At 40.0% G+C, this 14,024-nt stretch overlaps 1 protein-coding gene across 3 annotated transcripts in view; it reads right to left on the reverse strand.

The window, feature by feature from the left end:
- The window catches only part of TOM1L2 (target of myb1 like 2 membrane trafficking protein), a 166,665-nt gene that overhangs the window by 100,562 nt on the left and 52,079 nt on the right, over positions 1-14,024 (reverse strand). For all 3 annotated transcript variants that reach the window (XM_043975340.1, XM_043975339.1, XM_043975341.1), the window contains exons 3-4: positions 4,679-4,757; positions 270-419 (exon numbers count right to left, since the gene is read on the reverse strand). In XM_043975340.1, coding sequence (XP_043831275.1) covers positions 270-419; positions 4,679-4,757 — 229 coding nt within the window. The remainder of the gene's footprint in view (positions 1-269; positions 420-4,678; positions 4,758-14,024) is intronic.

A 14,024-nucleotide genomic window follows, 5' to 3' on the forward strand; every position in this document is an offset into this window, starting at 1 on the left:
GATTTATTTATTAGGTGACTTTTTTTTGGGGGGGGGGCGGGTAATGAGGGTTAAGTGACTTGCCCAGGCTCACACAGCTAGTAAGTGTCAAGTATCTGAGGCCAGAAAAAATATACTTTTCTAAGAAATTTTTTAAAACCCTAGAAACCTAAAGGCATTTTCCCCCTATAGATAATGGAAAAACATGACAAGCACTTCACAACTGGTCCCACTTCACCTTGCTCATCCAGAAGTGAACAAACTTAAAATAGAAACTGAACACAGCCTACCTGAATCAAAGCCAGTACTTTGTCCTGGACGATAGTAGGAGGATTGTTCTTAGGGGAGATGATTTTCACAAGGACACCATCTATGAAATCACGGTTTGCCACAAGGATGTGAAATCGATGGCCACAGTTCTTGACACAAGTCTCCAACACCTAATTTGGAAAAGAAAAGAGGCCACCACTGTTGGAATAAATAACTGGGACACAGTCCTGTGACCCCACAAAATAATCAGGAAATTAGTGGGTAACTTAAATACCAGTTTCACATGTATTTTAATAAGATCAAAATGACTGACTTCTGGAAAAATGAGCATTTTACCTTTTCTTTCTGGGTTTAGCCAATAAGATACCAGCTTTGTCACAAGGAAAGGATTCTGTGATAGCCTGTGAGAGCACATACAACTGCAACAGGAGCCAAAACTTCTTTTTTTGATTTAAAAACATTTTAACATTTTCAACATTAATTTTTTAAAATGTTGAGTTCCAAATTCTCTTCTTTCCTCTAGCCACTCCCTACCCACTGGGAAGGCAAACAATATTGTACTCATTATACATGTGATGCCATGAAAATCTATTTCTATATTAACCATGTTGGGGGGGGAGCAAGAAAAATAAAGTAAAAATATGTTTCAATCTGCACTAAACAGTTCATCAGTTCTCTCTCTGGAGGTGTATTTTTCATCATGAGTCTTTTGGAATTATCTTGATCAGTGTATTGATCAGAGTAGCTAAGTTTTTCACAAGTGATTGTTGTTACCATATTATTGTTATTATGTACAATGTTCTCCTGGTTCTGCTCACTTCACTTTGCAACATTTCATATAAATCCTCCCAGGATTTTCTGAAATCATTCCCCTTGTCATTCCCAGAAACTGAAACTAAAAATATTCTCTATATGCCTTAGACAAACTGTAGTTTTTAGAAAGAGTTAGCAGCCAGCATTATGTCTGACAAATCTGAGTAGGGCAAGAGAAAGGATGACTAGGAGTTGAAAGAAGGAACACAACTGCTTTGTTTTCTAGGCCAGAAAGTTTCAAAGTCAATTTGTCTAAGTCTGTTTAGATCACACACACCAATTCAGTTCCCCAAAGTCCAAAGTAATTCAATATGAAATTGAATGGTGAGTGCTATAGGGTAAACCAGATTTGCTATTACCCCTGAGAGAGATGAGAAATATTTTGCTAGCATTTGTATGCCCAGTGCTGAGTACAGCACCTGGCACATAAAGAAGCCTTAATAAAAAACTCACTCCAATCATCCATCTTTCCAAAGTCCATCCGTCCGTCTATCTGTCCACCCACCCATCTGTCTCTCTCTATCTATGTGGGAAACCTCTCTGAATTGGCAATGATCGTTTCACTAGGCAAACACTAGAAGAACAAGATCCCATCTGATTTCACACCCATCCTGATGTCTTCACAATAGATCCGGAAGCCCCAAACCAGAAATTTTCCCTAAGTCTTATGAGGTTAGAGTGGGCTTATCTCAGTGCAACAAGAACAAACAATGTATGGCAATACTGGTCTGAAAGACACTGATCTGCAGCTGTGACAGACTTAGCTCTTCTCAGCAATAAAATGATCCAAGATAATTCCAAAAGACTCATGATGGAAAATGCTCTCCACATCCAGAGAAAGAATGATGGAGTCTGAATGCAGACTGAAGCATACATTTTCACTTTATTTTGCTTGCTTGTTTGTTTTTTCTTGTGGTTTTCTCCTTTTTGTTCTGATTCTTCTTTCACAATATGACTGATGTGAAAAGATGATTTTACATATATATGTAACATGACTGTACATATGTAACTTATATCAGATTGTCTGCTGCCTTCAGGAGGGGGAGGAGAGAAGAGAGGGAGAAAAATTTGGAACTCACAAAAATGGATGTTGAAAACTAAAAAAAAAATACTTTTGCTTATTTTTTAAAAAGTTACTGATCTGGCAACCATAACCATTTGTAATATATCTGAGAACCAGAAAGTAAGCAAAAAATATTGAGGAGCCAAAACAGAGATCCCCAAATTAATGTACTTTTCTCAAAAGATGGATGCTCAGGTTTTCTCTCAGCAATTCTTAATTTTGACATAATTTTAACAAGTTTTTTTCTGACTTCTCAGCTCACAGCTGATTCAGATGAGTTAGGAAGGCATGGCTACCACTAAAAATACTGACAATATTGATAACTGACACTGAGAAAAAAGACAGAAAAACCATAAAAAGTAGACATGAGCATTTGAGAAACAACAGTTTGAAGCCACTTAGTGTAGAAGCAAATGATGCTGCACACATCAATAGAAGGGCATCATTATACTGAAGCACAGCATAGTAATTTTTCACTTGTATAGAATAGCTCATTTCCTGATGACTTCAGATAAATGGAATGTTACTGTAATGGAATAATTCATACTGGGCTCATTTGTCTCAGTGAATGTCACACATACCCTGGCATAAATGTGGAAGGAAGGATTTTCTACTCCCAACTTCTTACCCAACATCATTAAAATCTCAGTCTACTTGTAAGAGAAAGACACAAAGGTCTAGTTTTTCACTCCAGGACAAAGGAAAGTTACTCTGACTATAAAGTTAACACTTTAAAACAAAATAGGATAAATGGCCCACTATCTCAAACCTATATGCTGATTTACCAGTTTATTACATGACTTGACTATGACCTAGATTTCTATACATGTCTAAAGACTGGTGGTTCTTTCAAGTAGCAATAGCATCTCACAAACATATAGTTTCCAGGTCTCTTATTTAAATAATTACTGCTTTAAGGGAAAGCAAAATTCAATCTATTGTTTCCTAAAAGTACCTACAAGGAAGGTAAGGGTTAGGCAAGAGAAATAATGCTTTGGATTACATATGCCATACTTTGTTTGTAAATTTTTCTTCAAAGATGTTTTCACATCTACTATCTCATTTCATCCCGCACAGCAAAGGGCGCAGGCATTATCACCCTCATTTTAGGAAGAATACATTAAGGTCTGGAGTAGGTTGAATGACTTGCCTGAGGTCATACAGCTAGCTGGCTGCTAAGCACGGACCAGAATGCAGGTTTTCATATCTTTAGCTTTGTGCTCCTCTCATGAAGCCACACTGTCTCCATTACTTAGCTAAAATGGCACTTTACAAACAAGTATTAACCTCCCATTTCAGAGAAGGAAACGAAACTACAGATAACTGCTACAGAGAATTGCAAGAGCATGCCATAATAGTAAGGATTGAAACCCAGACTTCAAGGAATACTCAGGACACACATATATCATGCACACAAGACCACAGGTCTTGGGGGCAGAAGGTATCCATTTTCTAAAGTTTATTTTATATTCTGCTACACTACTGAAGCTATTGTCTTAAAATAGTTTCTTTGTTGATTCCCTAGGATTTTCTAAGTAAGCCACCAAGTCACAAATAAATAGGAATAATTTTGTTCCCTCTCTGTCTATCTTAATTCCTGAATTTTTTCTTTTGCCTTACTGCTATCAGTAGCATATTGGTTTCTAGTGTGTCCCCATCACACATAATGCTAACTTTTATTTTTAGATATTTTTTATTATATTTTTAAAAGATCCTCCTATGGCTATGCTTTGTAGGGTTTTTAGAATAAATGAGTGCTGTACTTTGTCAAAGATTTTTTCTGAACTCACTGTTATAATTATGTGGGGTTGTTTTTATTTTTATCTTTATTCATTCATTCATTCATTCATTCATTTATTTATATATTTTTTTGGTGAGGCAATTGGGATTAAGTGACTTGTCCTGTATTACACAGCTAGTGAATGTCAAGTGTCTGAGGCCGGATTTGAACTCAGGTCCTCCTGAATCCAGGGCCAGTGCTTTATCCATTGTGCCACCTAAATGCCCCTGTTTTTATTTTTAATGTAATTATATTAACCACTTTTCCAATGTCAAATCATCCTTGTGTCCTGGTATAAATCCAACTTGATCAATGCTCTTTAAAAGTTTAACGGATGGGGCAGCTTACTAGCTGTGTGACCCTGGGCAAGTCACTTAACCCTCATTGCCCCTCAAAAACAAACAAACAAACAAAAAAGTTTAACGGAATTTGCCTAAAAATCCATCAGGATCAGAGTTTTTTCTTTCTGTAGTTCCTTTATAGGGACTTCAATTTCTATTTCTTTTGAATTCTCAGTTTGTATAAGGTATTGAATTGACCGGGCAGGGGTGGGGGGGGTGGGTATTCAGATAAGAGGCAAAGCAAAAATGGTTCCTTTTTTTTAAACAGTAATTTATATATTTTTTTCTTACTGTGAACTTAATCATCAACAAATACAATTATGTCAATGAACAAAGAAGACTAGAAAAAAAGAAAAGAGCAAAGGGAAGTATGAATTTCTGTTCCTTTCTTTTATAAGAAGTTTTCACATAACTTTGGAGAATGATACTTACTGTTAATGCCAACATCACTTCTCTATAGTTTCTGTTTCCATTGAGCCTCTTCTTCAGGGCCCGTATGGCATCCTTGGGACTAAAAGAAAATGTATTTTTTAAACCTTTGAAGCTTCCACAGATTAAATTTGAAAATACAAAATCATTCACTTTCCTCCTAAAGTACATATGATACAGTTGTACAAAAAGCTTTCATATTTGTTATTCATTGTTATGCTGTGAAGGACAGAGTTGATTTCTAACATCTAACCCAGAGACACTTATGTAGACACACGGACTAAGTAAAACAAACACTAAGAAGCTGAGGGTAATGGAATATGTATAACCTGCATCTGCTTACCACTCAGGGAGGGGACAGGGAAGGAGGGATAAAATTTGGAACTCAAAACTATAAATAAAATGTTTATTATTATTTTTTGGATTAATCTTTGACTAAGTTTTGTTTGTTTTTTGTTTGTTTGTTTGTTTTGCGGGGCAATGGGGGTTAAGTGACTTGCCCAGGGTCACACAGCTAGTAAGTGTCAAGTGTCTGAGGCCAGATTTGAACTCAGGTACTCCTGAATCCAGGGCCGGTGCTTAATCCACTGAGCCACCTAGCCGCCCCTATTATTATTTTTTAAAGCGTCCTCCAGGACTAGAAGGATGAGAATGACACTATACTCTGCTTTCATCAGATTCTATTTAATCTGCAGAAATATACTTCATCCTGGCCAATAAGCTTGGAAGCATTGGAAGAGGGAGGGTGGGGTGGCAAAAGGCATTGAGATCATGCTCTCTGAGGCAGGCGAAACAGGGAAGTTAGACTATGGGCAGGTCTTTTATCACCAAGGCTAGCTGGAAGGCTGAAGGAGTTTAAACAACTCAATGGGTCACTGGAACAAATGGCTTAGGAGAACATAGTCCTGAGGGGCTGCTGCAGCTTTTCCTAGTCACAGAGATACACTGGTTTGGGGAGATCATAAGACTTACTTTTGTAAATCTAGTTAAATCAATGAGAGCCCATGGGGGAGTTTTGCATACCTGGCTCCATAAAGATGAACTTCTGCAGCTGGTTTTCCAATGGAAGTTAACAAGGGAAGGGATGATGTCCTTGGAAAGGATGAGTTTTGTAAAGTAGGTCTATGCCGCTACAGCACACCAACCCACCCCCTATGACCAGCTAGAGTCAACTGGTGAAATTTGAACAGGAGACTGGGATAGCCCAAAGTAGCTATTTGGAAAAATATGGTTGTCAGTGAAAATAAGTGCTCTGAGGATGACAGGAGGGAGAAGGGAATGTGCACAGAAGTTAAGGATAGCCTCTCCTAAAAGGAGCTTTAGGTGTGGCTACTGAAATATGGGACTGATAGAAACAACTGATCACCAGCCTGTCAGGACATCAAGCATCAGGGCAGTAAGGAGCCAAACGTAAAGCTTTTCCAAAAGCCTCCAATCCACTTTGTAGTACAGAGTCACTCAAATCTCTGTGTCTGGACTTGAGGAACTTGGGAGATGAATCTTCCTAGAGCTAATACATGGATTCCCCTGAGGCTCTGGTCATCTTAGCTATAGAACTGCAAGGGGTTAGGAAGCAATATCCATATATTCATTTATACATAGTATACAATATACAATAAACATAGTAGCCTGGAAAGGTGGGACTCACAAAATGTATAAAAGGCAGCAGGTTACTCTTATATCAGGGGGCCCCCATTGGATCCATGGGTATATATACCAATTAACACTGGGAGTTTCAGGGGTAGACAACTAAGAAAGGGAAAAAGTATTCTTACTCAAGTAGGGGTGGAGGGAGGCTGAAAGATACTTCTACTGTAAGGGCCTAAAATGCTAGTTATGATGTCTAAAATCTAATGAGTGGTCACCTTAAATCAGAAGCTTTAGCAAGAGTTTAGACTTTTAAGTATTTATTAAAGTGCATCAGAAGTTAGTGAAGAGAGACAGAGAGGTAAAAAGTAAACTTCATCTAACTATCTAAGAGAGCCTCAGTCCTGAAACGACAGGCCTCGCTCCTCCCAGAAGCCTCCTGTGAAACAGGAAACAGAGCCGTCCACACATACAGCTCCAAGCTAATTGGTTGGTAGCACTGATTGACAGGACCCACGGGCAGCAAATATCACTTCTTCTATTTTTTTTTTTTTTTAGTGAGACAATTGGGGTTAAGTGACTTGCCCAGGGTCACACAGCTAGTAAGTGTTAGGTGTCTGAGGCCGGATTTGAACTCAGGTACTCCTGACTCCAGGGCCGGTGCTCTATCCACTGCGCCACCTAGCTGCCCCAGCAAACATCACTTCTTGATGCTGATCTGATCTTTGAAACCCCAGAAAAGGTCACTTCCGGACGCTAAAGCCACAAGGTTTCTTTTCAGGCCACAGCTCACGATGTCCCTCCCAGCAGGGGGCGCTATTCCAATTCTCGCACTACAGTGATGAGATGAAGGAGACCAGGGTACTATGTCAGCTCCCCTCAAAACAATCTTGTGTAGACAGTGCTAAAAGCAGATGGTGGTTGAACAAAGTTGTCATGCTCAATCAGCATGATTGGCTGTTCTGACCTTCTTGTCAATGTGATGGACCAGAAAGGCCAGGCCTAGAGTGAGTGGTTTGGAGTTACCGAACTCACTAATGCTTTTTTCCTCTTCTCCTGTGACAGACTAGTCAAGAGCGGTTCAATTTCACCTGGGAAGCTCTTCCCAGGGCTACCTGAACTCTCCTTCACACTGCTAGTCTAGTGGGCAACAGACTAGAAAGAGACCCCACTCTTTGGAAGGTATTGATGGCCACAACTATGCTGACAATATGTTTTCCTTTTTTTTTGGTGAGGCAATGGGGGTTAAGTGACTTGCCCAGGGTCATACAGCTAGTAATTGTCAAGTGTCTGAATCTGGATTTGAACTCAGGTCCTCCTGACTGCGAGACTGGTGCTCTATCCACTGTGCCAACTAGCTGCCCCAGACAATATGTTTTCCAGGTTTTATGAGGCCATGACAACAGAGGCCCTATGTCAGACAGTATCCCATATGAAGGTCAGGGAGTAAAAGGTCAACTCTAAGAAAATCTCAGGTCTAGTTTACTCAGTCAAGTTTTCAGTAAAGTAAATCCAGATGACTCTGGACATAGTTTGGAACAAAATACTGATGCCTACTTCTTTCTATAGTCCAAAGATTTATTGGACAGTTTTGGTTTTGAAGAAGCTACACTTTCCCCCTCATTTTTATGATGGCCTCCAATGACCAAGTCACTCACAAGCCTACGTCTTTTGAGTGGGGGCCCAGAACAGGCTGCAGCCCTGGAAGATCTAGAGAGGACCATGCAGCAGTCTCATGCCCTGGGTTTTCTAACTCTGTGGGACCTAAGTTCTCATAGGTCTCAGTCCATAAATATCAAATTGAGTCAAGTCTTTGTCAGGTACATAGGGGGTAAAACCAATTTATATTTTTCTTGGGGGCTTTGGATGAAGGAGCTTTGACTTTGTTATCTTCTTCTGAGGATGTGTTTTGATCTTCTTTATCACCATATCAGCTTTCTGTGGTTGGAATTTTTCCTATTATTTGCTCATTTCCCCAGCCTATTTCTTGACTTTTCACTCTTGGTTAAAGTAGGGCTCTGCTATGAGGGTGAAGGGCACACAGTCCCAAGCTTCAGGGTTTTGTGCAGCTGTTTTTTAGAGATACATCTAGGGACCTGTAGGTTTTCAGTTCTTCCAAGGTGGTATGATCTAAGGAGAGGTGTGTTTACTACTCTCCTGGCCTGTGCTCTGGTCTGTGAATGACCACAAGCCCTCTTTTCTGCCCTGGAACCGTGAGGACTGTCACAAGCTCTGGTGTTCTAGTGCTCCTCTTCACCTTAGAATTCCCCCCCAGGACTGTGACCTGGATCAGAGTATGAACAAACCAACAGAGTCCTGCCCCCCACCCCAGTGCCAGCAAAGGGACCCCTGTAATCTCCTTCTGACCAGTTATTCTACCTCCTTACCATCTGTGGACTGAGAGTTCCAGAAGCAGTGGCTTCTGCTGATTCAGTGGCTCCCAAGGCCTGCTCCTGGTTTGCTGGGGCCTGGTATGCGCTGGCATGGCCTGTGCTGGGCAGCACTCCACTCTCACCCTGGTATAACAGGTACCTTTCCTAATGACCTTCTAAGTTGTCCTTGGCTAGAAAATTATTTCACCCTGTCCTTTTATGGTTCTGCTGCTCCAGGAATTGTCTTATGGCATTATTTAAAAGATATTTTAAGCTTGGAAGGTTTTTAGGGAGAGCTCAGGTGATTCCCTGCCTTTTCTCTGACATCTTGGCTTTCTACACTATTGTTAAATAAACTTCTTTTTTGTTAAATGTTGGACAGACTACAAGTGCCTCATTTCATTCCAATCCTGAGCCTGAACCACTAGACTCATCTAAGTCAAGCCTGGTTCAGAACGCCACACAAGGATCATTTGAAAGGATCAAGAAGTTATTTAGCAAAGAGGAAACATGATAGCTATCTTCCAAGCATCTGAAAAGTTGTCACATGGAAAAGTGATTTGATTTGTTCTTCGCTTGAGGACAGAACCAGAAGCAATGGGTAGAAAGAGCAGAGAGGAAAAATTCATGTTTGATATACTGAAATAACACTTCCTAACAATGAGAGCTATCCAAAAGTGGGAAAGGCTATCTGGGGAGGTTGGGGCATAGTCTGCACTAGATAGAGGTCATCAAGAAAAGGCTAGACACAATCAGGTACATTGTCAAGAGGATTGTTATTCAAGTAGGGACTGAACTATATGGCTTCTTGGGTGCCTTTCAAATCTGAGATTCTATGTTTTACCTCTAACACCTCAATTCTGATCTACTTGTAACCTGATAGCCATTTTGTATCTCAACTTATTATTCTATTCCTACACACCTGTGAAGCAGAGAAACTTAAAAAAAAATCCATTTGCTTTGATTATTTACAGTTTGGAAGTACTACTAAGCTCCAAACTCCCTCATTTCTAAGAGAAAGTCTATCTCTACTGTTTTAAAATTTAACTGACAATTCATCTTTAAGATATATAAACTGAGAAGGTACAGAACCCTGAATGAGTGTGGAATCAATTTGGTTACTTTTTTTCCCTAGGAGAGAAACTTTAGTAACAGATGATCATAAAGAGATTTGTGGGAAATAGTAAATTTTCAGGAAGGGACCAGTACATTAATTAACAGAGGCAGTAGTAGGAAATGAGACAATAGGCAGAAGCAGCACAGTAAAAGGCTGGAACAGGGGGTTGAATAAAGGAATAGGAGGAAATTATATCAGAAATAGAGACCTGAAGAAAAACAAAATGCCACAGGAATGAGTCCAGAAAAAGAAACAAAAATGATTAAAGGGATGAGGGCGGCAGCAGCTGTATGAGGAGAAACTATTAAGTCAGAAGGCTTCAGCCTGGGAAGAGAAAGGCTGGGAAGGAACATGATCTAAATTTATAAAACTATGAAGGATCGACTTGGACTTCACAATATTCTAATAGATCCTTTGAAATATTAAAAGGGGAGATTTATGACAAGTAAAAAAGGAAAAAACTCCTTTCACCAAAGAGGAGGCTTATGGTGCTCATAAGCCAAGGGTTTCTTATTTAAGCTTGGATTGGCTTAGATGGCCTTGTTGAGCTGACCTCCCTACAGAAATGTAGATGCACAAACTGCCTACCTATTCTTTCTCTGAACCCTTAGAAATCTACTTTATTGTCATCTAGGGCACATGTTAGGCAGCCTAGTTTTCCTCTCTTCTATCCCAAATGGACAAAGAAAGAGTGGTCACTTCTTCCCAAGCTTCCTATTATATCCACCTCAATAAACAGGCCTTCTTTATTGATAAGACCCCAAATTTTTGTTCCACTTATTGTTTCCTCTGCTGTTTGAAGGGGGGAAAAAAACCCTTTCATTAAAGCAAGTTAAAAAAAAAATATTAACTGCTCTTCTTTAGGAAGAAGGAGCTCAAGCTCCAGAAGATGTTTAAATAATTGAAATATCCAGTCACTACTATATCACATCTCAATGCTAGACTATAATCTTTTCCCCAAACTTTCTTTCTAGGTAGTCTACAGTATACTTAAATGATATTATCTATTTGATTTCTGCTTCCATTATCTTCACCCTATGAAAATCTCAAGGGTTGTTTTCCCCTCTGGTTTCCAGATTTTCTCAAAATATATATATATATATATATATATATATATATATATATATTTTGTTGTTGTTGTTGTTGTTGTTTGTTTGTTTTTGGTTTTTTTGCTGGGGGCGGGGAGTTGGTGGTGATGAGGCAATGAGGGTTAAGTGACTTGTTCAGGGTCACACAGCTATTTAAGTGTCAAGTGTCTGAGGCCGGATTTGAACTCAGGTCCTCCTCACTCCAGGACCAGTGCTTTATCCACTGCGCCACCTAGCTGCCCAGGTATATTTTCTTAACAAAAAGTGCTACTCCATTCCTACCTTTTTATCTATCCTGTTCCTTCTTAAGAAGGTACAACCTTCCAGAGTCATATTCTGTGCATCTTAACCTGGTTCAGTGACACATATAAGGTCAATTTGCCTCCCTGTATTAGGATCTAGAGTTTACTTTGCTTGTTAGTCAAAATTTGTGTATCTCTGTATTGGTATTGGTAAGACTGCATCTGAGTTAAGCAATGGTGAGAATAAAATGTGTCATACACTTCTCCCTCACCACCTTTCTCTTCAATTTACCTTTTATTTCTCCCCTGCCTAGGCCACTGGTCTCTCAGCAGTACCCACAGCCCTCAAGGCTAATGAGAATACAAATCCTTGCACAAAAGCAAAATTGCTTTAAGTCTACAAGGACAACAGACTCAAAGTTAGTAAAAATGAGTGCTACAGTATCAAAGCAACTTGCAGGCTTCACCTACCCAGAAATAATGGTGGTTTTTTTTTAAAAGTCAAAATAAAATGTCACTATCCTTTCACCTAGAGATCACCTGCTAAGAATATACCCCAAGAAAGTCAAATATAGAAAGGTCTCATATGTACGAAAACATTAATAGCAGCACTTTTGTGGTAGCAGAGAACTGGGAACAAAGTAGATGGCTATCATTTGGGGAATGGCTAAACAAATTGTAGTTCATAAATGTAATAGAATATTACTAAAAGATGAATATGAAGAATACAGGGATGCATGAGAAGACTTATATGAAATGACAAACAATACTTCCTTTCCCTCATCTAAGGACTTTTTATTTTTGTTTGTTTGTTTGTTTGTTTTTGAGGGGCAATTGGGGTTAAGTGACTTGCCCAGGGTCACACAGCTAGTAAGTGTTAAGTGTCTGAGGCCAGATTTGAACTCAGGTACTCCTGAATCCAGGGCCGGTGCTCTATCCACTGCGCCATCTGGCTGCCCCCGACTTTTTATTTTTACCAAGAAAAATTGAGGCTATTTTAGCTTGAGCTCTCTTCTCCCTTTATCTCAAAATCCCTTGAAGTCATCTCCCATTCTCTTCTGTCCCCAATGTCTGCCAAAAAGGCATCCCTTTTCTTTCCAAAGCCAATCCCTCTCCACATGCACTTGATCCCATTCCTCCCTTCTTCAGCAGATTTGTAACCTCAATCATTTCCCACTCCTTTCAAACCTATAACAGAACCATCCCTATCTATTGGCTCCTCCCATAATGTCTTCAAAATTACCAAGTCTCTCTCATTCTTTAAAAAACAAAAAACTTAAAAATCTTCACTAGATCTTACCAGTCCTTTAAGCTACTTACTGTTCTATGTCTTTCTTTCCTTTCTTATTTAAATTCCTAGAAAAAGCTATCTAAACTTTTCAACCCTTTGCAATTTAGCTTCTGACCTCATCACTCAACTGAAACTATACTCTCTAAGGTTACCAATGATCTTTTCATCAACAAATCTTGTGGTATTTTACCTGTCTCAAGTCTCTGTTCTAGTCCAGTACTTCTGCCAAAGGACTTCAACATACCTGTTGACTCTCCCTCAAACACTAACCAGTTAATTCCTTAACCTGCTCACTTCCCAGCCCTCCTCCTCCACCCCTATCCCCCCAGCCACAAACAATGATGGTAATACACTTGATCTTGCCATCACCCAAAAATTAGCACCTCCACATGCAATAACTCTGATATTCCTTTATCTGACCACAATTTATTGCCTTTTCACTTCTCCCTCTGCCTTACCTTACAAAATCCTATGCTTTGTCCACTGCAGCCTCTAATCCCTTGACCCCTATATTCTCTCCCGGGCCATCTCTCCAGTTACTCTCTACTCTTTTCCTCATCTTGATGCTTTGGTGAACCAATTCAATTCTACACCGTCCTCCTTTCTTGATCATTTCAACATTATGCCCTGCCAAGTCTCAGCCTTGTATCGCTCCCTCTGCTCCTTTGTTGCTGAACAAAGGAAGAAAAAATCCATTTCATGTTCTGAATGTGCTGCTAAGCAATCCTTCTATATCTGCCTTATCAATTCACTATCCCGCTATGGTAGCTCTTCTAAACCTTTTCATCCCTCTTCAAACCCCTCATGACTCCCCGCCGCCCCCTTCTTTCAGTTGAGCACTTCGCCTCATATTTTACAGAAAAAATTGAGCCCATTTCTCATGAACTCCTCTTCTCTTAAACTTTTATAACTCAGGTACCTTTTGCCACTCTCTTCTCCACCCATCTCACATGATGAAATGGCCTTCCTTACTTCTTGTTTTTTGTTTTTGTTTTTTTGCGGGGCAATGAGGGTTAAGTCACTTGCCCAGGGTCACACAGGTCAAGTGTCTGAGGCTGGATTTGAACTCCTGAATCCAAGGCCAATGCTCCATCCACTGCGCCACCTACCTGCCCCTCCTTCCTTACTTCTTACCAAGGCTAATCCCTCTATTTGTTCAATCAATCCCATTCCATCCTGTCTCCTCCAATCCCCTGTCATCTCAACTCTTTCACTTATTTTCAATCTCCCTTTGTTTTCTGACTCATTCCTGAATGCCTCTATCTCCCCCATCTTGAAAAATACAAAACCAAAAAAACCCTCACTTGATTCTTCCATCCCTGCTAACTATTATCCTCTATCTCTTCTGCCCTTTGTACCTACATTCCTCAAAAAGGGCATCTACAATAGGTGCCTCCACTTTTTCTCCTCTCATTCTCTTGACCTCTTACAATGTGGCTTCCAACATTTTTTGGTCCATGGAAACTGCTGCCTCCAAAGTTACTAATGATGTCTCAGTTGCCAAAACGAAAGGCCTTTTCTCTCAGTCCTCCTTCTCCTTGACCTCTCTGAAGCCTCTGATCCTGCTGACCCCACTTTGCTTCCTGCTACTCTCTTCTGTCTAGGTTTCTGGCCAATGCTCTCTTCCCACTTATGTAACCACTCCTTCTCAG

This window comes from Dromiciops gliroides, chromosome 1 (assembly GCF_019393635.1).
Source record: "Dromiciops gliroides isolate mDroGli1 chromosome 1, mDroGli1.pri, whole genome shotgun sequence".
Lineage (NCBI taxonomy): Eukaryota > Metazoa > Chordata > Mammalia > Microbiotheria > Microbiotheriidae > Dromiciops > Dromiciops gliroides.